The sequence below is a fragment of the Mus pahari genome, chromosome 3 (assembly GCF_900095145.1).
Source record: "Mus pahari chromosome 3, PAHARI_EIJ_v1.1, whole genome shotgun sequence".
NCBI classification, from domain to species: domain Eukaryota; kingdom Metazoa; phylum Chordata; class Mammalia; order Rodentia; family Muridae; genus Mus; species Mus pahari.
The window spans coordinates 149889438-149914927 of NC_034592.1; the positions used below are offsets into that span (position 1 = coordinate 149889438).

Genomic DNA, 25490 nt, shown 5'->3' on the forward strand with positions numbered 1-25490 from the left:
AAATGAAGACTTGGGTTGGATGGGGAGGGGAGGCCGGGGCCTTGGTGACTAATTGCTGTAACACTGTCCTTCTGGTGGCTGTGGCAGCTTCATGTTCTCTTTTGACATCATCAGGCGCCGCAGTTCCTGCAGGATGACTTTGATGCTGTGGGAGTTCTGCCACTTTGCCAGCACTGCCGTGGCTCTTGGATCCACCTGCGCAGAGGCAAATGCGCACATTACTGTAGACTCGGCAGCAAAACCTTCCCGCCCTCCCTGGGGCTGATATGCCCAGCCCACATGGCCCAACAAACCCACGGGCTGGGCCAAGCTGCCCTCCTGCAGACAGTCTTGCCTCCCTTTTCTGGGTCCTGGCATGAAGAAAAAACTGGCAGAGCCTGAAGCACATGGGGAGACTTAACTTGGCCAAACTGGGTCCATCCTGACCAACCAGCACCTGGTGCCCATGCCCTGTCCTTTCTCCAATGTGTACCCTGGGTGGGGCAGACAAAGACACGAGGGGTAGGTAGCAAGAGCAGCCATGGCACCCAGGTCTCTCAGGTTACCAAGGGGTTGGTGGCTCCAACACAGTAACACATAGGACAAGTGGCAGGAACGCTCATTTCTACTTCTCTGGCCCATCTTCTGAAGACTCCAAGGACAGGACAGGCATAGTGCCTCCAAGTCTCTAGCAAGCAAGACACAAATTGGGGATTTACAGCCGAGGTGTGGCCAGCCTGTGTAAGGCCTGAGCTCTATGGAGGGCTGCAGTTGTAGACAGTGCTGCAACCCTGACCTCTCAAGGCCAGGCCTTCAAGGCCATGGACTAAGCTAATGCAGGGGCTCAAACAGAGGGCTGCCATGGGTGGAGGCAGCGGGGCTGCACAAGCAAACAGTATTAAAAATATCCCGTGTGCAGGGCCAGGACACAGGAGGTAAAGATGTGGGGACAGTTCTGCCTCCGCCTCAATTTCCCAACTCTACCTCATGGTGCCATTGACACTGAACACTCTTATCGCAGTGACAGCCAACGCAAGGCTCCTGCAGTGACAAGCCACAATGGAGCGGCCCTGCCCAATATTGCAGACACAGTGCACTGTGATAACCTACAGGCGGGCAGTGAGGACTTACCACTCCATTCGAACTGCTCACGCCACTCATATTGACTCTTGTTACGAATCTCACAGACGGGGGAGCCTCTGGGTACTTGGGCCCACACTCTATCTTAAGGCTGTATATCCGGTTTTCATAGATTGTCTGGAAAAAAGGAGTAGAGATGAGTTACAAGTTAAAAGACCTAAGAGAGGTACAACGTCCAACCCCTTGGAGACAGCGTTGCGCCAGACCACCTGCCAGAGGTGCCTCAGAGAAGAAAGCCCAGGGCAGACACGGGAGGAAACTAGGGTTAAGTGTCAATGAGTCCGACCTGAGGCCACTTCTGTAGTATATACCATCTGCCCTCAGAGCCTTCTTTCTCTTATGTAGTTATGGTGACCTGAAACACCACCAGCATCAAGTGAGTGAAGCAGGAGGCCAGGCAGCTGAGACTCCAGACCATCAGGGACAGCATCAAGTCTGAAATGTCAACTGTGTCTGGGCGTGATGGTACACAGCTATAACCCCAAGAGCTCAAGATCATCCACAGGAACACAGTGATCTTAGGAGTCTGGGCTATGGATGTCACTATTGCAAATAAATGAAAACGCCAAATGTTGAGGGCTGTGGGCATGGCTCAGAGGGTAAGGGGTCATGCAAGCTTGTCAAGGCAGAAGGAGGAAAAGACTACAAAAGGTGTCTGCTGACCTCTACCCACAGTCACAAAGCCAACCATCTTTTCACTGAGACACATAGGAAGCTGGGCATGGTGGCGCACGCCTTTAATCCCAGCACTTGGGAGGCAGAGGCAGGAGGATTTCTGAGTTTGAGGCCAGTCTGGTCTACAGAGTAACTTCCAGGACAGCTAGGGCTACACAGAGAAACCCTGTCTTGAAAAACAAAAACAAAAACCCAAAAAAAACCCAACCAAACAAACAAACAAAACAAAAGAGAGACACAGAGGAAAGCCGAAGGCCTGCATCAGCACCTGAAATGTTCAACAGTAAATTGTGCCTGGCCCCAGCCCAATCATGTGTAGAACACCCACCCCAAATGGAAACACCACACAGCCCTGAATACCTGGCTCAAACAGCAAGTACCCCACTCTGTGACTGTGCTTAAAAACAACCCTGCAGAGACCTTCCACATGGGACCTGTGCCCTGGACCAGGGGCCACTCTTCTTTGTCAGGCAGGCGGCAGCACCCTCTCCTTAGGAGTCTGTTACACAAAGCAGTTGCTCCTATGCACACAGCGACACCTACTGGTCTCAGGGTCTTTTTTAAAACCCTTGAACACAGCCTAAACATCCCCTTATCAGGTTCAGGTCATCCAGAGCACACCTATGCAAACCATCTCATGCCAAGATAAGCCCAAAGACGTTCTTCCCGCACGCACGCAGGCACGCACGTCCCCCTTCCCTGCCCCCGAGAGTGCTGCCACCCATCGTCTATCCAGCACACTCAGCAGAACTCGGCTATAGGGTCTGGGGGTCTGGGTGGAGAAATGCTGCTCAAAGCTTGTGGGTTCACATCTGCCGAGGTCTCCCAAGAAGCCAAGGCAAGGCTGCCAAAGTTCACTGTTCCAGGTAAGAGCTCTAAAGTGAGGCCCTACAAACTTAACAAAGTAACTAACAAGGGAGGGAGGGAGGGGGGGAGCAGCTGAGAGCACTGGCTGTTCTTGTGGAAGCCCACAGTTCGGTTCCAGTGCCCACAAGGCAGTTCTAAGCCACCTATAACCCCAGTTCCAGGAGATGGACAGCAGGCACGTATATGGTACACAAACAATGCATGCAAACAAAATGTCATCTACGTAAAAGACTGGCCCTATCTCAGGAAGCCAGCACTGGGGTGTGGCTCGAGGGCAGAGCATGTGCTGAGTGTACACAGGAGGCTAGGTTCCCTCCCCATCACAGCAGAATACCCCAAACCAACACACCTACATGCCTCATTCACATGCAGCGCTGGGACTTCCTCTGCATGCCCGCCCAGCACGAGTACAGATTCCTATCTCTCAGTGCAGCACCTGGAAGGCAGCAGGCTCACAGCAAGACAAGGTCAGCCTGGGCTACTGCCTGAGATGAGGCCAGCCTGGGCTACTGCCTGAGACAGCTGCATAGAGCGCCTCACGCCAGTCTCCCGCTCGTGGAGGAGGCAGGGTCTCTGTGTAACCAGGATGGTCTGGAACCTTCTTTTTTGCATCACCACAAGTGCTGGATCGCACAGCACATCCCTTTTTCTGGGAATACAGAATTATTTTATACAGTACTTTTGAGCAATATGTTAAAAAAGCAAAAACAAGACACACAAACAAACCAAAAGCAAAAACCAGAGGAAGAAAATGAACAAACTTCAAACTTATGCAGTAAATCTTTAGTGGGGCTGCAGGATCACTGTGCACCTTACATTTAAAAGTAGGCACACAGCGACTCACACTTTTAACCCTAGCATTCAGGAGGCAGAGGCAGGGGGATTGTCATGAGACCCTGTCTCAAAAAAACAAACAGGGCTGGTGAGATGGCTCAGTGGGTAAGAGCACCCGACTGCTCTTCTCAGGTCCAGAGTTCAAATCCCAGCAACCACATGGTGGCTCACAACCATCCATAAGGAGATCTGATGCCCTCTTCTGGAGTGTCTGAAGACAGCTACAGTGTACTTACATATAATAAATAAATAAATTTAAAAACAAACAAACAAACAAAAACAAACCCTAAACAGCCAGGCAGTGGGGCTAGAGAGATGGCTCAGTGGCTAAGAACACTGACTGCTCTTCCAAAGGTCCTGAGTTCAAATCCCAGCAACCACATGATGGTTCACAACCATCCGTAATGAGATCTGATGCCCTCTTCTGGTGTGTCTGAAGACAGCTACAGTGTACTTCTTTATAATAATAAATAAATCTTAAAAAACAAAATAAAACCAAAAACAAAAAACAACCAAACAAACAAAAAACCAGCCAGGCAGTGGTGGCTCACCCCTTTAATCTCAGCACTCAGGAGGCAGAGGCAGGTCAATCTCTTGACTTTGAGGCTAGCCTGGTCTACAGTTGAATTCTGTACATACAGAGACCTTGTCTTTTAAAAAAAAAAAAAAATACATACACACAAAAATCTAGCAAAACTCAATTGGAACTCTGGGCCCAGTGGTACAGGCCAGTGACTGCGGCTCAGCTGGCTGATGTAAGATATCCAAGTTCAAGCCCTGCCAGGGCTATAAAGAGCTCAAGGTCAAGTGCCTAGTGTGTGGCTCAGCTATACAGCGCCTGCCTGGCTTGGGCTTCTTTTCCTGGGATCCACAGGGTGGGAAGGAGAGCAGACGCTTCAGTGTTCTGACTTCCACAGGCACACTATAATACGTGCACACACATTATATGTGTGTATACACATATGAACACATAAATGTGAGCACTTTACTTAAGTGTGTCAGTTTGATTGTGCATACGTGTCCACAGAGGCCAGAAGAGGCCCTGGAGCTGCTGTAACCTCAGAGAGTGGTGGGCAGCAGGGATGCTGGGGACGGAGCTCTGGCCGTCTGGAGCAGCAAGCCCCTAACCACTGAGCCACCTCCCCAGCCTCTAAATAAAGGAACGTGTGTGTGTGTGTGTGTGTGTGTGTGTGTGTGTGTGTGTGTGTGTATATAAAAACCATGTTGCTAACACACACACCGCAGGGTCTCAGCACTTGGGAGGAAGAAGGTGGGCAAATCTCTGCCAGCCCCAGCCTTGCAAGGACTAAGTTAAGAGCCTATCTTAAATGTCAGGCTGGAGAGATGTCTCAGCAGGTAAGAGCACTGAGGGCTCTTCTGAAGGTCCTGAGTTCAAATCCCAGCAACCACATGGTGGCTCACAACCACCCGTAATGAGATCTGCTGCCCTCTTCTGGTGTGTCTGAAGACAGCTACAGTGTACTTAGTATAATAATAAATAAATCTTTGAGCAGGGACCGAGCAAGCCAATCGGAGCGAGCAGAGGTCCTAAATACAACTCCCAACAACCACATGAAGGCTCACAACCATCTATCTGTACAGCTACAGCGTACTCATACATAAAAATAAATAAATCTTTAAAAAAAAAATTATGTCAGAGCAAGGTGGAAGTGGAAGCAGAAAGTTCAGAAGTTCAAGACCAGCCTATAGTACTTAAGACCCCAAGTTAAAAAACAAAAACAAACAAAAAAAACCAAGTAGGTTTTTAGTTTCAGAGCACATGCCTTATGAGCCAACCATAAAGCAGAACAATCATGAAGAACCTAGAAGTAGCTGATTTTATGAGTTTGTTTTTTACCTCAGAGAACTAAGTTAATCAAAACCATAGGGATACCAGGGTGACCCCTGAGGCGAGTAACCTCTGCTTTGGGAGGCTGAGGCAGAATCGCTGTTCCAGGCCAATCGGGCCTGCCGTGAGACTCTAAAATGTCTCATAGAGCAAAACGACGATAAAGGTATAGGTTTGGAAAAAACAGAGGAGCTGCAGAGATGGCTCAGCGGTTAAGAGCACTGACTGTTTTTCCAGAGGTCCTGAGTTCAGATCCCAGAAACCACATGGTGGCTCACAACCATCTGTTAATGGGATCTGATGCCCTCTTCTGGTGTCTGAAGACAGCTACAGTTTACTCACATTAAATAAACATGTAAAAAGAAAAAAAGAACAACAGGACAGAGCCAATGACAGGGGACACCACTTTGCACACACACTGCCAGCAAAGCCCAAGCTCTTGAAAATGCCCAACAGTTACCACCTCATCTGGCACAGCCAGTCCTGGTCCATTCCGTACAGAACCGAGGACTGATCCACACAGACCCTCCACCATCTCCACCATCGCCAGCGTCAGTCCCAATGCCTACAGCCAGCAGCTCCACAGCGGCTCTACTGAAGGACGCTCAGGGTGGGTCCTGGGACGACATTGCCACCAACAGTTCTTTAGTGTGATGAAAAATGATCCGGTAAGTGACAGATACTGTGGTGGCCCTGCTAGCCGGATGGCACTCAATCACATGCTCACTCACACTCTCACCCACATTCACTCACACTCTCACATTCACTCACACATGCTCTCTCTCACCCACACGCTCACTCAATGCTCTCACACACTCACTCACATGTTCACTCACACTCTCACACACACTCATCCACATTTACTCACTCTCACACACTCACCCACACGTTCTCACATACTCACTCATACTCTCACATGCTCATTCTCCCACACTCATTCACACGTTCACTCACACTCACCCACACTCAGTCACACTCACACGCTCATACTCTCTTACACGCTCACTCACTCACCCACATTCACTCACACTCTCACATATTCACTCACATACTCACTCACAGTGGTGCATCGATCACTGAGCCAACCTGTGTTGGGCTACAGAGCATGAAGAAGAGGGCAGGCTTGTGGAGCACCAGCTCTCAACCCTGCCCTGCCTGTGGGAGCACATGCTCACTTGCTCACCAGACTCCTCTGTAGGTACTGCATCAGATGGACGGGAGAGTCAAATACTAACCCTGCTGGATTACACACTGCCTCAGTGCTTCAGGGGCAGAATCTGAGGCCAGCCTGTGCTACATTATCAAACTATACCTCAAAAATCAACATTTGGGGAGCACAGACTTAGCTGTCCTTGCGGAGGACCCGGTTGGTGCCCAGCACCCGTCAGAAGATCATGGGTTCCCATGAGCGCAGCTTCAGGGAAATCAAACACCTGGATACCAGCGGATGCAACACAGCAAACGCAAACGGCCAACAGACACAGCCCAGACGGAGCACCTGCCTGCCATGTCCACAGCTCTAGACCCCAGCATTCGGGAGCCTGGGGCAAGAGGATTCCAAGTTTTTGGCCACCCAGGTCTGTAAGGCAAGATCTTCTTAAGTTTCTGGAAACAGGGTTTCCCTGCGTAGACCTCGCTGTCCTGGAACTCTCTCTGTAGACCAGGCTAGCTTCAAATTCACAGAGATCTACCTTTCCCTGCCTCTTAAGCACTGGGGTTAAAGGCATGTTCCATCCATGCCCAGCTTCCTCTTCTGTTTTTGAGACAGGATCTGGATATGTTGTCCAGGCTACCCTCCATTCAACAGTGATCCTCCTGCCTCAACCTCCCAAGAGCTGGGATTAGGTCTGAGCAACCACTTTGTCTTAAATAAAAGACAGGCTGGTCTGCTTGGAGTGTGTTTCAGAGGCATGACGTGCAGTGTGGCAAGCAAACACCTGTGAGGTCCTAAGGTAGATCCTCTCCATTGGGCTGCACTGCAAGCCTGTACAATAGACACGTGGAAAGTATCTAGTGTCTAGCAGCTCAGTGAGCCCCACTCCCCTTTAGAAAAGGGTAAAACCTAGTTCAGGACAATCTAAACATTTTTGTTACAGAAAGGGTCTTTGTATGTAGTCCAAGATGCCTTGAGCTTGCAGTAATCCTCCTGCCTCACCTTCTGAGTTTATAGTTGTGTGCTGTAGAATACCTAGCCTGAACATTTTGGCAGAACATTTTCAACAGTATTTACAAGCTGTTTTAGATTTCTGTCTGTCTGTCCTTTTGCTTTGCTCACGTGTATGTGTGTGTGTGTGTGTGTGTGTGTGTGTGTGTGTGTGTGTCTCATGTGTGACAGTTGTGAGCCTTCATATGGGTGGGTGCTAGGAACGGAACCTCAGTCCTCTGCAAGAATAACAAGTGCTCTTAACCACTGAGCCATCTTCAGCCCATCTGTCTCTTTTGAGACAGTGTCTCAAGGATACATACTGGCCCAAAATTCCCTGTGTGGCAAAAGATCACCGTGAGTGACTGGTCCGTCCTTCTGCCTCCACACTGCACGCTGGGATGTGGGCAGCTATGGCCATAGCAAGCTCTTGTTTAGCTCTCACAGAGCCTCTCAACATCCAACAGAGCTGATGGCTTGGTGCTGCACAAGGTCCACACCTTCTGCACCCGCCTGACCCTGAGTCACACACAGGTGCTCTGAGAACATCTCCCTCGAGGCTGGATCCTCTGAGGAAAGAGAGGATCTGCAGAGCCATCTACCTGTAGGTCCTGAGACTCAGCACACTGCTGTCGCAGGGAGGAGGAAATGGGGAACGTATACATTAACTCTTGCACCCGGCATCAGAGTTGCAAAGATGACTTAGGAAGCAGGAGTGAAGTGCAAGTGCTCAATGACCCTCAAAGGTGACCTTCAAATGTCTGAATGCTAATGAGCAGGAGGTAGGTGTCTGCCCTCTTAGTTCCACTGTGCCTTGCTGTTGCTGAAAAGGAAGGAAGCTGTCACCTTAGGCACAGCACACTAGACAGGTCTAGCTGCACTCAGGCTCATCTCTAGGAGTGTCCCTTTTAGGATCTTTCCTTCTTCCTGTATTCTCTCCTGTACCTAGTAGTAAACTCCCTAGCACTTTAGTGCTGACCAATGAATACTCAATTTGTCAGGAGTGTGTCAGTGACCAGTGGGCAGGAAGGAGAACAGGCTTGGCAAACAGACCCAGTTCTGTGACCCTGGGCAGGTGACTTCACCCTGGGTCAGCTTCCCCACTTGTGACCTGGAATGTGGTTACACAGGAGGATGAAACGACGACCTTGTGGGCACTGGGTAACAATTCTTGGAGGGCTAACCATGTACCCTCAAACACACAGTGGCTGGGACCTCACAAAGCAGAGTTCTTGTAGGCTTGCGTGCCCCCCTTTTTTGGCCCTGGGTTTAAATACCTTTGGACCCAGCCGAGCTGGGAAGGTAGCTGCTGTCCAAGTGCTCATTTTGTCTTGAACTCAGCTGGGGGACGGCAGCTCAAAGACCACAGTCTACACTGTCATGTAAATCACACTACTGTCTACACAGGATTCCATTACCAAAGAGGATTAAAGCGCATCAGAAGGGCTCAAATGTATAAATTGAAATTGGTCAGAGAAAAAAACAGCACACTTTAGCAAACACCACTGGTGAGTGTCTGCCAATAAGGCTACCACTGCTTTAAGGAAAGGCACAGTGAGCTCAACACGATGACAGTGACGGCGGAGCTTGGTGCTTACTCGTGGAGGCCCAATTATCATGCCTGTCCATCTTGTAAGTGTCATGTCCTCGTCGTCCTCCAGGCCCCAGCTAACTGTGCCGTCACCTACACCTTTCTGTCCTTCTTCCAGCTCTTCCAACAGTCGGAAATTCCGAGGGACTTTTACTCCTAAAACAAACGGAAAGAAATATAAGATTCTAGCAAATCCAGGCAGAGCTGTACGCCTAGACAGCGCAGTGAGGAGCTGCTCATCACCAGTGTGCGCTGAGGACGACGGGATGTACACAGCTGGCAATGGCTGCCTCACACACTGAGCCCTGGGGAGCCCACCCCAGCCCCTCCAGTGCCCAGTCTAGCTGCTGCTCCCGTTAATCTGAGCACTGGCTGAGGAATGCCAACTGCAGCCTGGGACACGGCACTTCCTCTCACGCAATCGTGGTATGGCACACTCTGGAGGCTGCAGAGACTTGGGGATTGCTCCTGGCTGGGATGGCCTTAGAGACACAGCGTTGTATCTCATGAAATGCTGTCCCCACAAGTAGCTCTCAGCCAGAAGTGCCGAGAGGAGGCTTTTCCACTCCGTAAGCCTTGGCCACTCTGGTTTATTTTTTAGCCACAAAGCCCAGCAAGCTGCCCATGAGGGTAACACAGACACTGCTACATCCACGCCAGGCGCCTGAGCCACCTCAATGTCACAGTATCTTGCACAGAGCTCAGGTTTAGGGACTCCATGCCAGCAGTGGCACTGGAAGGCTCGCTCCTGGTCTCCCCTGCAACTTTTCCTGAGAAAAACCGTAGGATCTACACAGGCCACTAGCTCATCTAGTCCGACTCCAGGACTCACTCCACAGCACAGTGAGGATAGGACCCTATCCTGGAATGTCTTGGGCTTCCTGATGTGCAGGGCACATAGCTTACCTATGCCATCATGGCAGCCATGCCCATGCACTGGGAGACAGGCAGGGAGCAGCACCTGTATTCCCTGAACCTCCACCCAGAAGAGTAATGGGATAAACGTAAGTACATGAACTGTGTAGGATAGGGGGTAATGGGTCTCAGCTGAGGGCCTGCTCAGGGGACAGGAGGTCTCCAGGTCTGACATTTCTTAGTGCCAAGACAGTGTGCAGATGCCCACCCAGCAGAGGAACTGGGAAACACAGGGCATCAGAAAAGGCCTCTGACAGCACAGAGGACCACGAGAGACCAGTGAGTTCTCAAAGTGACCCCAGGTGTTGAGGGATGTTGAAAAGGACCGGTGGCCATGTGGCAGGCAAGGAGTGCATGGTGTCGGGCTCTGGCCCTAGCAGAAAGCATCCTGCCTGTGGCCTGTGGCCTGTGAGAAAGGGTCAACTCTAGCACCTCAGGCTCGGTGTGAACATCTGGGACACATCTGCTCACGCAACATGAGTGACTTGAGCAGCGGAGCGCTTCAACCTCCAGTGCCACAGCTCCTGTTATGACTGACTCCCTGGGGGCTGAAGAGACGGCTCAGCAATTAAGAGCGCTGGCTGCTCTTCCAGAGGACTCGGTTGGCTTCAACTGCCAGTGCCCACATGGCAGCTCACAACTCTGTGACTCCAGTTCCAGGGACCCCGTGCCCTCACACAGATGTACATGCAGGCAAACACTAACGCACATACAATAAAAATAATTTTAAAAAGGAGTGGCTCTCTGGACTAGAAAGCAGCACAGGGTCCCATCAGCTGAAAGGCCCAGTCTCACCTTCCCCTCCCCTCCCCTCTCCTTCTCCTCCTCCTCAAGCAGCAGCAACAGCAGCAACTTCACTACCGCTGGGGTTCAGCTCAGTGGCAGAGCACATGCCTGGCAGACACCTGCCCTAGCTTCTATTTCCAGCACCACAGAATTTATTTAGAACAAATAACATCATCCTAACACCATTTACAGTAATGGTAAAGCTTCTTTAAAAAAAATTGTGTTGGAAGCTGGGAGTGATGGCACTTGCTTTTTGTTTGGTTGGTTTTTTTCAAGACAGGGTTTCTCTGTGTAACCCTGGCTGTCCTGGAACTCACTCTGTAGACCAGGCTGGCCTCGAACTCAGAAACTGCCTGTCTCTGCCTCCCAAGTGCTGGGATTAAAGGCGTGTGCCACCACGCCCGGCTTCGGTCCTCAGTCTTTCAAGGCCTCACCACCACCCGAGCCACCCCCAAGACAAGCTCAAGCAAAAGAGCCACGTGACTGAAAACACTAAATAATAGCAAATGTGGTCATTGGCGGAAAAAAGAACAGCAAAACATAAAGCACACTCGACTCACTGGCTCAGAATCACTAGCATCTGTCACGCCTTGGAGAGCCAGCTGCACTGTTTGGCCAGAGGAGGTGACGTCCTTCAGTAAACACGAGGTTCAGACATCACAGGCAAAAGGCAAACAACACAATTACTTTACTCAGAGTTAAATAAAAAATGAGAGGGAGGACTGGGAGATAGCTCAATGCCAAGAGCACCTGCTCTGCAAACATGAGGATCTGAGTTCAAATCCCACACAGCCATGTAGAAAACAGGGTTAGGAGCACGTGCCTACACACCCACAAGCCAGCACTTGACAGTCTGGGAGCTGCTGGTTCAGTGGGGGCTGTGCCTCAAGGCAGCAAGGAGAAACCATTCCATGCTGTGGTTCCATGTGTCCTGCGCCAGTGTGTATGCTGACACATGCACATGCTTGCACGCCACACACAAGAGTTAACCCTAATTCCTATTAGAGGGAGTCTCACGATGTTGGCCCAGGATGACCTCCATTTGCCTCTGTTTCCCAAGTGCTGGGAATGACCCAGGAGGTAGAGGCAGGGATCTCTGCTGAGAATCAAGGCTAATGATTCCCTCTTTCCTTCTGGCTTTATTAACCAGACCTGTCATCTTCTTGCTTCAGCCATGTGTATGTGTGTGTGTACAGCCCACTCCACCAAGCTATTGCCCAGCCTTGGCACTTCCTGTTCTTTATAGAAGACTTCCTTCAGCCGTAGACAGACTCCATCTTTTGTGGGGACTCATTTCTATGACACTTGACATCAGTAATCTGCTGTTTTCCCTGTCAGGCTGGGGACAGTGAGCTAGTGCAGCATAGAGAGGCACCTGCCACCAAGGCTGGCAGCACGAGCTCTCTCCCTGGAAGCGCATGATGGAAGGAGGGAACTGACTTGCATACACTTTCCTCTGACCTCCACATGAGGGCACGTGTGCCCACACACACAAGCACACCAACAGCACTTAGTATTTTTCCCCCAGACTGGTGGTGGTGACTGGGTGTCAGAGGGAAAGGGCGGGGAGAGAAGGGACAGGAAAGGGAGGGGGAGGATGGATACTGAAGCCAGGGTGCATGAGCCCACTGAGCGCTTTCCTTCCCTCACCCTGCCCCAGCAGAGGTCACAATACTCTTAACCTCTGCAGAAGGAGTGAGCCTGGAAAGCTGTGGTGATGTGTGGCGCATGGCCACCATGGTGAAGCACCTCTCCTGACACACAGCCCCACAGGCTGTCCCCACATGTTGCACCCCAGTTCCTGGCCAGATGTCAAGGCCAGTTCCATGCTCCTGCCTCCAAACTCACCCTGGCCTGTTAGCCCGTCCCTTCAGCTCTTGACCCCACTGCAAGTGCTTCCATCGAGTTCTATCTCACACTAAGCCGACTCAATGTCCGTGCAAAGCCATTCCTCCCAGACACCCACCAACAGGCCTCAGGCACCCAGAACACTTCCAACAGAACCTGCTGCACTCATCCCCAAATAGCACAATCACTCCTAATCTTGGGATGTGGCACCAACACTTCTGGCTCCATCTCAGTCAGCAATCTTCCCTTGCATCTCTATGAGGTTGGTTTTCTTGCCCCAACCACCATCTCGCTAGTGACTTCTGGGGACGCTGCCACCTCTGCCTCTTGCTCTGCTTGACTCCCCTGCCTGTTCTCCAAGGACCAGCCTTTCTGTGTCATCAGGATGCCATCGTTTCCCTGTAGAGCACCACCAGTTTCTCAGCACAGCCAAGCCAGGCTTGCTCCATGGAGCCTTCATCCCAGGCGGCCAGCACCATGGCAGACGTCCTTCAGGATTCTGGGGAAGGCTCGGCTTCCTTCAGCTTTTGTGTTCACGGTCCTCTCGCCCAGGGCATCAGCGGCTGGCAAGTCTCCAGCTTCTTCCTCCTCAGCCTACACTCCTCCTCCTGCCTTTGGCTCAGCTCCAGCAAGCAGACCCGATCCTGACCACACGTGTCTAGCCTCGCACACTGCCTTCTCCAGCAGGTACCTGGTGTGTGCTGGTAAACCCCGTCACACAAGATTCTGACAGATTCCTGAAAACATACCCAGGAAACACTCCACTAAAAGGGAGCCTAATTATTATTATATTATTGGGGTGTGTGTGTGTGTGAACACTGAGTCTCATATAGCCCAGGCTGGCTGTGAGCTAGCTATATAACCAAGGATGCCCTCAGTACACAGGCCTCTACTCCCAAGTCCTAACGTTATAGGCGTGCCCACCTAGTTTGGTTTGAGAATCTTATCAAAATGCTTAGTGAGGATTTTAAAATTTAAGCAGAATTCCACATGACATACAAACAGAATGAGCAAGACTCGTCAGTCCTGACTGCAGAGGCCAGCAGGGCTCTGGAGCGGTGCACCTTGACCAAGCAGTCCTGCCCACACACAGATGCTTTCTCTTTCTGTTTCCTGCCTGTTTCCTACGATCTCACTTCTTTCAGACAGAGCTATGACTCATTCAACCTGTCTTCAGCACACACACACATAACTGACCCGCTGTCTGGCACACCATGGTGGCTTCCTGGATGGATAGCAGAATATTCTGGCCATACTTCAAGCCCTACCTTGACTAGGACCAAAACACTGGACATCATCAGATGACAACTGAGGTTATCTGACTGTTTAAAGTTATTGTGTGTGGAGGTCAGAGGACAACCTTGAGAGCACAATTCTCTCTTTCCTTCTACACTAGTCTGGGGTCAAACCCACTTCCCCAGGTTTACCCAGCAGATGTCTGCATCGGGAGCCACCTCCCTGCCCAAGTTCAGGGCTTTGTCTTTCAGTTACATTTTCTTATTTTGTGTGCACCATGATGCACTTGAGGTCAGAAGACAACGGCCAGGAGTCGGCTCTCTTCCAGCGCCACGTAGATGGTAGGGACTGGACTCAGGTCACCAGGTAGGCCAGACTGGAGGAGACTCCATCCACTCAGTCATCTGAGGTGTGGGATTTTTTTGGTTTTGGATGTAAAATTCGGTAGCTTTTACAATGACTACGTTTTACTTACTTTGTGTGCATGAGTTTGAAGTGCTGGTGCCACAGCAGGCCCGTGGCCCTCAGGATGTCAATTCTGGCATGAGGCCCCTCCCCAGCAATCCATTCCCAGTCTCCAGCCGTATTTTAACCTTTGAGACAGGTGGGAACTTGCTATATATATATATATCAAGCTGGCTTTGACCTCTGCTGCTGCTGTCCTGGTTCTGGGACTAAAGGTATATGCCAGCAACCTGGCACCTGGCTCAGCTTTTTAACATTTTTTTTCCTTCTCTTTTTTTTCCAAGACAGGGTTTCTCTGTGTAGCTCTGGCTGTCCTGGAACTCTCTCTGTAGACCAGGCTGGCCTCGAACTCAGAAATCCACCTGCCTCTGCCTCCCGAGTGCTAGGATTAAAGGCATTTGCCACCACATCCGGCTATTATTTTAGTTTTTTTAAGACAGTCTCTGTGCAGCTTTGGTTGTCCTGGAACTCACTGTGTAGACCAGGCTGGCCTCAAACTCAGAAATCCACCTGCCTCTGCCTCCAGACTGCTGGGATTAGAAGTGTGCGCTGCCACGGTTGGTTCCAACAGTCCTTCCCCATTAAAAAAAAGAAGTAGGAATCTGAGGGAAACTTAATGTTGGAGGGAGGGGGTAACCACTATATTAGGTCCCAAGGCTTGGCACATACCAGGCAAATCCCCTACCACTAAACTTCTCTAACACAGTACCTTACTCACCTGTACAGGATGGCCTTGAACTGCCTGCCTCTATACTTGAGCGAGCCTCCAATTTCTGCCCGTCCTGCCTTTGCCTCTCGAGCAGCCAAGCTGTCTGTGGGCCAGAGCCACTTGCTTATTCTGTTTATAAAGTAGGGCGAATTGGTTCCTCACCAAACCTCACAAGAGAAAAGCCTCTTTTCTGTGCTGGGCCGGAGCCCAGAGCCTCTCCAAGCAAGCACTCCTCCAGAGGACAGGCCCACCTCTAGCAAGGGGTCCGCAGTGTAGAACTCACGAATGTGCTCTACTGCTGTCCCAAACTTTAGAAACTGTAAGGAAGCTAAAGTAAGCTGCTATCACCGCAGCAGTCACAAAGCACTGAAATCCTCGTGGCCTAAGGCACCTCAGTGCCATGAACCTCAGGGCGTGAGTTCAAACTCCATGGGCTCAAAATTTAGAGGCACTGATGCAGCAAGAAGTGAAATCCAGGGCTGCCACGCCTGATTCCCTGAGCTCCACCCTGAGAAACCCTGCAACAAGAGAGTCACCGCATACAAGTTCTGACCCCAGCCCTAGGATGTGGTACATGCAATCGCACACACACAGACTAAATAAAATGCAGTAAAAAACCAAAAAACAAACAATAAACCCAGAAAACAATAGAAATGCAGCTATCAGTGTGATGGCTCAGAGGGTCAGGGCTCCTCCATCTCTGGTACCAATACAGTAGGAAAGAACCAACACCCAGCGCACCAAGCTGTCCTCTGACCTCCATGCCAAAACACATGCCACGCCCCCCTCCAAAAGCAAGCACCACACAGGCTGACAGTTTCACGAGGTGTCCCAGGGAAACATTGAGCACAGTGATGTGAAGCACGGAGATGACTCTGGGGTGTGCAACCCCAGCCTTCAGGAGGCTGCTGAGAATGAGACCAGCCCAGGCCTCACAGCATGACTCCCGATAGACTGTCAGGCAGGAGGAAGGGGGAGCTGGCTCCCTGTGTAATAAGCATGGGGACAGGAATTCAGAGCCCAGCACCATCAGAAGTCAGATGTAACTGTGTGCCTGTAATCCTAGCACTTGGCAGGTAGAGGCAGGAGGACCAGGAGTTTTCTGTCATCCTCTCCTTTACAAGTCAAGTTAGAGGCACAACCAAGCAAGCAAGCCAGCCAGATGAGCCATGCAGATCTGAGTGCAGGCCACACAAGGCACACAGACCCTGTCTCAAAAACAAAATAAAATCCATGTGGTGGCACCTGAGAGGCAGAGACAGGTGAGTCTGAGCTGGAGGTCAGCTAGAACTGCACAGTAAGACCCTGACTAAAAATGGGAGCTCAGTTATGTAACTGCAGCATTTAAGAGCCTGAAGCAGAGCCGGGTGCGGTGGCACACGCCTTTAATCCCAGCACTCAGGAGGCAGAGGCAGGTGGATTTCTGAGTTCGAGGCCAGCCTGGTCTATAAAGGGAGTTCCAGGACAGCCAGGGCGATACAGAGAAACCCTGTCTTGGAAAAAAACCAAACAAACAACAACAACAAAAAGAGGCTGAGGCAGGAGGATTGCCACAAGTTCCAGGCCAGCCTGAACTAAAGACAAAGAGTAAGACTTTGTCTCAAAAATAATAAACAGCCAGGTCTTCAAAGCGAGTTCCAGGACAGCCAAGGATACATTAAAAAACAAAACAAAACAAAACCAAAAAACCCTGGCTCAAAAAAACCAAACACCAAAATAAATAATCAAAAAATAAAATTACAATACAAACATCTTTGGATGCCGGGCGTGGTAGCACACGTCTGTAATCCCAGCACTCGGGAGGCAGAGGCAGGCGGATTTCTGAGTTCGAGGCCAGCCTGGTCTACAGAGTGAGTTCTAGGACAGCCAGGGCTACACAGAGAAACCCTGTCTCAAAAAAACAAAAAACAAAACAAAACAAAACCAAAAAACCCTGGCTCAAAAAAACCAAACACCAAAATAAATAATCAAAAAATAAAATTACAATACAAACATCTTTGGATGCCGGGCGTGGTAGCACACGTCTGTAATCCCAGCACTCGGGAGGCAGAGGCAGGCGGATTTCTGAGTTCGAGGCCAGCCTGGTCTACAGAGTGAGTTCTAGGACAGCCAGGGCTACACAGAGAAACCCTGTCTCAAAAAAACAAAAAACAAAACAAAACAAACAAACAAAAAACCCAACCAACCAAAAAACATCTTTGGAGAACTGGGGATTAAAAGCAGGGCTCTGGCATCCTGTGCAGGCGCAGCAGAGGGGCCTGGAGCCCAGCTGCCGGTGGAGTACAGCAGCCTGCACTAAGGCTACACAGTGCCACAGCAGCTTCAGACGGCGGCAGGACCTGAGAGGTGCAGCATTACTGAAACAGACAGTAGGCACATGACTTATGCTCATTTCCAGCCAGCCTGAGACGTCCTCCTCTGGGAACTCACAAATGAACAGCTGAGGGTGGCCCAGCAATGTGATGACAACGGGCCTCTCGATGACTATCATAGGCAGAAGTTAGCATGGAAACCTGCTACTCTTTTTTTTTAAGATTTATTTTATGTATATAAATGTGTTGCCTGCTTGTATGTACCGTGTATGTACCGTGTATGTGCTTGGTGCCCTAAGGAGTCAGAAGAGGAAGTTGGATCTCCTGGATCTTGAGTTACAGGCAGTTGTGATGCTAGGAACCCAACCTGGGTCCTCTCCAAGAGCAGCTAGTGCTCTTAACCTAACCACTGAGCCGTTTCTCCAGCCCCCATTCAGCTGTCAATCTTTACAGCTCAGTGTGCCAGGGCTCAGTGACAAAGATTGAGCTGGAAGTCCAGCCCAGGAAGGAGCTACTGCACCCCGTCCCTCCCTTCTGTGGCTGTCCCACTGTGAGCTCCACACCTCTGCATCACCCTGTCAGATACTGTCTCCTCTGCCCCTTCCCAAGAGGTTCAGGAAGAGAGCGCATGCTCAAGCCAGCACCAGCCCATCAAGTGCAAGGCCAGGTCTTGGAGCCAGGCTTAGGGTACACACCTGTACCCCCAGGCTAGACTACAGAGTGAGCTCCTCTCACAAGAAGGCTTGTACACAGATGAGGACAAGGACCCACTTACCCTATGTGTGACACACAGGTCCCAGCTCAGCAGATGCCAACTACTCACAAGGGCACAGAACAACTTCCTCGAGCACAGAACTCACAGGGATGCACAGCCCGGCACTTGGGGCAGGGGCAGGACCGAGTCTGAGGATTGCAGGTCTATGCAGTGAGATTCAGGTAGGCCAGGGTTACAGACAGACCCTCTGGGGGTGGGGTGGGGATCACCTCACTCCACACAGCGCTCTAGGCATTGCCACGGCCTTTCAGGGTTAGCCCGAGGATGCCCAGCTTGTATTCATTCTGCGGTCATCAAACCTTGGCAGTTTCAACTCTCAACAGAGGGAGGGAGGGCGGGCAGAGGTGATTTTGTTATTCTTTTGATGCTGGGAACCAAACCAAGGGCCAGTTTGGCAAATACACTACATAAGCTCCATTCTCAGCCTTTTAATTAAGAGTGATAGGGCAAAGGCCCCGTGAAAACTCACTTGGCAATTCTAAGGATCCTTCTTTGTGTTTATTCATATGTGTGTGTATATGTGAGCACAAGCATGTATCTGTATTACATGAATGTGAGCATGTATCTGTGTGTATGACATGTGAGTGTGAACAGCCAGGTGTGGATGCTGGGAGCAAAGCTCTGGGCCTCTGGAAGAGCAAGTGCTCTTATCCAGTGCACACCTTGCTGAACCCCTCACTTGGCAATTCTCTGGTTTTTCAAGACAGGATTTCCTTTGTAGTCCTGGCTGTCCTGGAACTGTATGTAGACCAGGCTGTCCTGGAACTGTATGTAGACCAGGCCGGCCTGAACTCTGATCTCTGGTATTCAGAGATCCGCCCGCCTCTGACTCCCAAGTGCTGGGATGAAAGGCGTGTGCCACCACTGCCAGACAGGAATTCGATACAATAGTAGGTGTCAGGCAGCACATCCCTGTGACCCCAGCAGATGGAAGCAGTAGGACCAGAGGCATGTCGAAAGGCATCCTCAATTCCACACTGTGTTCAAGAGCAGTCTGGGCTGCATAATATCCTGTCTTATAACATCAAAAACAAAAGAAATCCTACTTGCACTTGCTCACCAAGCTGGCCCCACTGTGGGGCCTGGCTTCTGCTTCTCAGGCCGAGCACATTCAGAAGCAGCTATCCAGAAAGCAAGCCATGGAGGAGAAAAGGCACTTGGTTGTAAGGGACCCGAGATGGCTCACAGTGAGACCTGTGGGAACTGGGGCCTACTACAGGGCCTCAGTTCTCATCTCCCATCCCCAGCTGTCTGGGGAACACACTTGAGTGGAAGGAAAGACCCAATCTCTACCACCCAGATGGTGACATTTCTAGAAGCTGAATGTGTGCATGAGGTCACACCCCTGTGTGTATATTTACAGTGGCACCCTGCCAGGGCTTGTCACTCTGGCACTTGGTATCTGGTTAACTGTCAGCTCTGGGCAGCACAGCGTTGTGGGCTGCTGGATGAGAGGAACAACCTGGCAGCCAAGGGCCACTGTCTGACATCCTGCAGTCCTGGACACACAGGAGAGACGTCCCTTCAATTGTAGACATCTTGAATGGCTGTAGTGGGCTCATCTCAGCTCCTCTCTGAGACCTGCGCCAAAATTACAACAGCGAACAATGTGGGAAGATGCCAGCAGCAGTGACCATACCACCTGAGCTCAGCCCTCGCAGGGACTCCAAAGCTACACAGTGGTTTCCTGGTAACCAAGGCACAGATTAATGATCAGGCTCAGTCTAAAGGTGGCCTGAGGCCTGAGCACACCTGAAGGTTGTAGCGGGGAGCAGAGGCGACGCACCAAGTTTTACGAAGGTCCTGCTTCCACTCTTACCACTGTAGCCTCCTGATGCCTTGGGGCTCAAGTCAGAGCTCATCATTCACCATCTCTTCAAAGCATTCATTCATTCATTTATCAACCAAACCCCAAATGTCTGCTCATAGCAGGCATCTGTCCCATGGCTTCCCCTTGCACTTAGTAAAGCTCCACGTCATCTTTCTCCACCTCATTACTAAGGCCTTTTTGCTACAGGAGGGGTACCCGTGGAGGTCAGCGGGCAAACTGTGGAAGCTGGTTCTTTTCTCCAACCGTGTGGACCCTGGAGACCAAACTCAGGGCCCAAGGCTCGCCAAGGGCCTTTTGCCTGCTGGGCCACTTTGCTTCCTCCTTGGCCTTTAATCTCATATTTCAACACAAGTGTCCCCACCACACCAATGGTCCTTTCCCACGGCCACAGGCCTTGCTCTTCCCACCACTGGTCTCAGTTCCAGGGTTGGCCCTGAGAGAAGCCTGCCTGCTCCTCACCACCAGACTCCATCATCATAGCACACAATTTTCTTCAGAGCACTTCCTGCTTTTTGGAGTCACTTTATTTCCATCCTGAGTGGCCTCCTGTCTGGCTTGAATGAAACCTAAAGACAGTGCCGTCTGCCTTGTCTGCTACTCCTAACGAGACACAGAGGCCCCAGGAACCATCTGTGGACTAGAGAGGCTCTGAGGAACGCCTGTTTCCTGGAACCCTGAAGCCTTCCTATGCTGTCTAAACTGTATTACATGCACTTGCTTCTTTTTGTGGTGCTAGGGATCGAACCCAGTGCCTCCAACTTGCTAGTCAAACACTAGCACCGAGCCTCATCCAGCCCAAGCTCTTTTGGATTCTGTACACAGCAGCTGCTGCCGAGCTGCTGTTTTTATCTGCACTCCTGAGGCACGGGCAGGGCCTCAGAAGTTAGAAGTGGCTGTCAAACCGGATCGAGAGATGTCCTAAAGCAAGGACAAGCAGTGCTGACTGGCAGGGCTGCCCCAGTACTGGCTGCCTGGCACTGCTCTCTGCGAGATACCCTGTGTCCCACCCCAGTATAGCCTGACGCAGACTGGGTCTTCCCAAGTGCCCACCGCCATGTGTTTGTCGGGGAATGGGCTGACTTGGCTCCGCACAGTCTTCTCCAAGTCACACCAGGCACTATGTGGTGGGTCACTGCAGGCAGCACCTCTCTGCTTCCCACCCCACAACATCTCCTCCTCTCGTGGCTCACAGCTCCAAAACACCAGTGCCCAGGCTGGTGGCCCATCCTTACCCCTTGCCCACCTCCACCGACAGATTCCCGAGGGTACAACCCCACACCAGAAGAGAGCACCCACCCTCTCCTGAATCCTTCACTGGAAAAGCAGACCCTCGTGCCTTCCCAGACCCCGAGAGATCTCCTTCACCGAACCTACTCCACCTTTTCTAGCCTGCCAGAGTCCAAGCCCTATAATCAAGTACAAGTTGCCGGTCCTAAGGCAACAGACCCTTCAGGCTTCCCCATCTGGCCTCCTCTTAGCCCACCTCTTCTCCTCTAAGAACACCACCCCCTTTTCCCTCTTGTCATCCTTCCATTTGATCCAAGGGCTCTCATTTCACTGTTCCTCTCCTACCCATCCAGATAATGGAGAGTTTCTGAGTTGAACCCACATATTTTCCCCAATTAGCCGAAGGACTAGAAGGAGTGACAGGCACTTCCTCCATCCGCTCCGCGCAGGAAGAGGTTTTTCTTCTCTAAAAGAGGCATCTGCGGGACTGTACCCCATCCCATTCTCCCCACTGCAGGAGCCTTCCCAACGGAGACACGCCCCAACAGACCCCCACCCCCACCCCCGACCAGGGCTTCCCAGGCACCTGCTCGTGCCCATCCAACGCGGCGCTCGGCTCCCAGCGCGCCTTCTGAAATCTATCCCTGGCCTCTGCAACCCAGGCCTGCTCCCACTGCAGAACGCCCTGGCTCAGCCCGGGCAGGTGCCCGGATTTCCCGGGGAAGCGACCACCACGATGCTCTCTCTCTCTCTCTCTCGCAGCCCCGACCCTAAATTGACGCGGGGCCCCGGCGGCCTCGCCTGCGGCCCGCGAGGCTCCGTGGTCCCTAGGGTTGCGCCCGCGTCCCCCCACCGGGCATCCCCGGCTCCCAGTCGCCCGGGCCAGCTCCCAGCGGGACCTCGCCCGGGCATTCCCGAGCACACTCGGCCCCTCTGCCGGCCTCTCCCCCACCCCCCGCCCCCCGGAGGGGCCCGAGCCTCCGGCTTGGCCGCACCGCCCACGGCCCGGCTGCCCCCGCCCGGGCTTCCGGCCGCCGCCTGATCGTCCCAGGCCGGGCCGAGCAGCCAAACGCAGCCGCAGGGACAGCGCGGAGCCCCGGCCCGGCCACCATGGCCTCCGCTAGGCCCGGAACCAAGCCCAGGGAGCCCGCGCCCTGTCCGCCAGCACGCCCGGCGCCCCCGCTCACCCGAGCCTGTGGTGGCTGCCATCTTNCGTCGCTGTCGCTCGAAGGCCGGCCCCTTCTTCACCCCCCCCTGGAGTTTTTCTCCGGGCGCTGGCGCGCAGGCGCGGGTGTAGGCGCAGCCGCAGACGGTGCCGCTGACGCCCGCTCGGGGTCGCAGGAGCCGGGCGGGAAGGGCTTTGCCCGAGTCTTCCTGAGCGAGCATGAGGGCGGGGCAACCTGCAAGCCCCGCCCAGCCCGAGCGCGGGGGTGGCGTGCAGGTGCTCGGCTCGAGGGCCCCCGGGGTGACCGTGCTCTTCCGGGAGAATGGAAGTGGGGGGAAGGGCTGCGGAGCCCCGTTCCTGTTCCCAGGCTGTTTCCGTCCCCCTGTGTCCTCACCACGTAGCGAAAATGAAACCGAGAGAGTGAGAGATGAAGTTCAACTCAACTGTTAAGTAGCTGAGTCAGAATTTGACCCCAAGCCAGATGATCTTTGTTATGGGGTATCTGAAGAAAAATAACACCGAAAGGCCTGAATGCGTCAAATTGTGGGCCCGTACAATCTTGTTTCCGGCATTGTTGCTGCTTTGGGACCTGAAGCATGTAGGGACAAGGTGCAGCTAGGGGCTTGAGAATCTACCTTGAGACATGCATTCTTTTTGTTTGTTTGTTCGTTTAGGGGTTTTGTTTGAGACATGCTCTCAACCCAGCTGTCCCGTCTGATTCTTCTGCTTCCACCTCTTGCTGGGGTTGCAGGCTTGTGTTTTAGAGTTAGGAGATAGAAACCAGGGCTTTGTGTCTTCTGTGCAAGGAGCCACATCCCTAGCCCTGCATCTTCGCACTCTTCTATTTAAGCATCTTATTATTATGTGGGAGAACTGTGCTAGGTGCCGGAGATGGCGATGCCTCCACGAAGTTAGATTCTCTTCTCAATTGCTTGCATTCTAGTTGGACAGAGAACAAGTAAGCGAAGATAAATAGATAAATATACATTTTACCTATGATAAGATAGGGGACAAACCTATAATGAGCACCAGGAAGAATCAGAAAAGGCCTCCTGCAAAGGTCTGAAGACACACGTCTGCATACACAGTACACCCATCACAAAGCCACCTTTGATGGGAAGCCCTTAAGGGGGCGTGGAAATCGAGGATGAAGTGGCCAGAAGGGCTGCAGATCATACTGCTAAGAGAGACAGCAGAGGGGCAGGGAAGCTGGAGACATTCCTGGAACGTTCCATTTGTCATCTGTTTGGTGTATTCTAGGTAGCTCCACTGCATTCCCTCTTGAGGAAGTACATAGTAAGCTCAGAACTACCCTCCCATCAGAAGATGCATCCCAGCCTAGGAGTCTGCCCCACAGAACAGAGGGGACCAGGTCTCTAGGTAAACTGGGAAGGGTGAGTGCACAATGCACTGGGGCTCTGCTCCCAGGGCTGGGGCTATGCTGGGGGCCATGACATGTCTGTGGCCTTGTATTTATGAAGGCTTTCCCTGTGTCCCAGTATTGTATATGTTTGCCGAAGCACGTCTTCAGGTTTGAGTCCACAATACTATGACAGCCTCACTCTGGCCTTGATCTTATGACACATGCAGGGCCTCTCTAGTGTGGCTCTTCTGAGGCTGCTGGAACCTCACATGGTCTCCCTGTCCTCAGAGCCTTTGGTCTCTCCTATTGTAATCATCTCTGGAGGCTCTTGAGATGCCAGGAGTTCCAGCTACTTGCCCTACATCTTGCCTTTGCTTCACATGTCACATGACACAAAGCATCCTTTGGCAGCAGACGACATTCGCTCCAGACTTCGAGCCACTGAAAAGCACTGGGACCTACAGCAAGCATGTGTCCCTGGAGGCTGACTCACTAGTCTCTAGATTTGAGTCTTCATTGTTTATCTTTTGGGGTGGCATCTGCTGAGAGGTTTGTAAAGATAGCTGGACATGGTGCACCCCTGTAATGGCTGGAGGTTGGAGACTTGGGGCCCGCCTAGAATACATGGTTGAGACCCTGTCTCTAACAACAAAGTACACCTCAGAGGGTAGAAGCACCTAGTATCTGGTTATTCACTCTGAAAAGGGGCTAGTCTCACTCTATGCTTTGATGAATCCCCTGGACGATGAGAGGATGCGAGTGCAACAGGAAATCTGGCATTTGCTAAGCCACGTATAAAATGCTAGGCACTGCTAATAACAGTCCCATTTTAAAGATGAGGAAAAGGAGGCTGGGGGCTTGAGAGATGGCTCGGCAGTTTCAAGCATTTATTGCTCTTGCTAAGGACCCAGGTTCAATTCCCAGCACCGATACAACTGTTTTTCTGACCTCTTAGACATGTATACATGCGTACAGCAAACCTTCATAAACATAGTGGTAAAAACAAAAAAAAAATCTTAAAAAAAAATCTTTGATAGGAAATTCCAGTCCAGGGCGAAGGAAGGATTCTGTCTCAGAAAAGACAGGAAAGGAAGGTGAGAAAACAGGAACTGAGCCAATAAGTGGAGTGACGGCTAAAACACAGCTCTTTATCCTCTATGCTCATAAAATTTCTGCCAGCAAACTCATCCTGCAAGCAAAAGTGATCTTGCAAATTCCCACGAGAACAACGCAAGAAGAGGGCAAAAAAAAAAAAAAAAAGAGTGCCCCTGGGCATGCTGGTTATTGTAGTCCAGCGGTGGCCTGCTGGGAGTTGTAGTACTCGGAGTTCACATTTTCCCTCAAGGAGACTCCGCCCCTTTCCACGCGTCACAGCGAGTCCTCAGAGAGGGATTCCTCGCGCTGCTCACTCACGCTCATTGCGCTTGAGATCAGCTGATAGGCATGAGAGAATCCGGTTTATCGGATTGGTGGGAAGATTAAAGTGGTTAACTACAGAATTTAGGAGAGTGCTCAGCACTAAATGCTAAGTCTTAGTTATTTAATCCTCAATGACCCTAGCAAAGAAGCTTCGAGGCCCCAGCAAAGTAGCACTTTACAGCCTACATTTGTCAGATAAGGAAGCGAAATTGGGAGCAGTTCTTTCCAGGATCACACATCGAGGAGTGAAATCAGATTAAAAAGTTTATTGTTTTTTTATGTGGTAAAGAAAGTCAACCAAACAACAACCAAACCAAACCCAAGAAAGGAAGAGATGGCTCAGCTGTGGAGAGCATGTGTC

At 51.5% G+C, this 25490-nt stretch overlaps 1 protein-coding gene across 2 annotated transcripts; it reads right to left on the reverse strand.

The window, feature by feature from the left end:
• Positions 1-6: 6 nt before the first annotated feature.
• On the reverse strand, positions 7-22442 carry Ube2v1 (ubiquitin conjugating enzyme E2 V1). Of its 2 annotated transcripts, none has more exons than XM_021192268.2 (4): positions 22370-22442; positions 9086-9234; positions 1111-1236; positions 7-195 (listed from the first exon to the last, which is right to left on the reverse strand). In XM_021192268.2, exons 1-4 carry the CDS (start codon positions 22389-22391, stop codon positions 49-51), a joined length of 444 nt encoding a protein of 147 aa, XP_021047927.1. In that variant the 5' UTR covers positions 22392-22442; the 3' UTR covers positions 7-48. The 2 variants fall into 2 exon arrangements, with proteins under 2 accessions (XP_021047927.1, XP_021047926.1); XM_021192267.2 differs by lacking the exon at positions 22370-22442 and adding an exon at positions 19587-19701.
• Positions 22443-25490: the final 3048 nt, after the last annotated feature.

Coding starts and splice junctions, on each gene's coding strand:
- Ube2v1 (XM_021192267.2), bottom strand. CDS start 19,686: ATGAGCCCACTACAGCCATTCAAGATGTCTACAATTGAAGGGACGTCT. Junction 9,235..19,586: donor CAGTGGCCCTTGGCTGCCAG/GTTGTTCCTCTC, acceptor CGTTTGTTTTAG/GAGTAAAAGTCCCTCGGAAT. Junction 1,237..9,085: donor TGATAATTGGGCCTCCACGA/GTAAGCACCAAG, acceptor CCTTTTTTCCAG/ACAATCTATGAAAACCGGAT.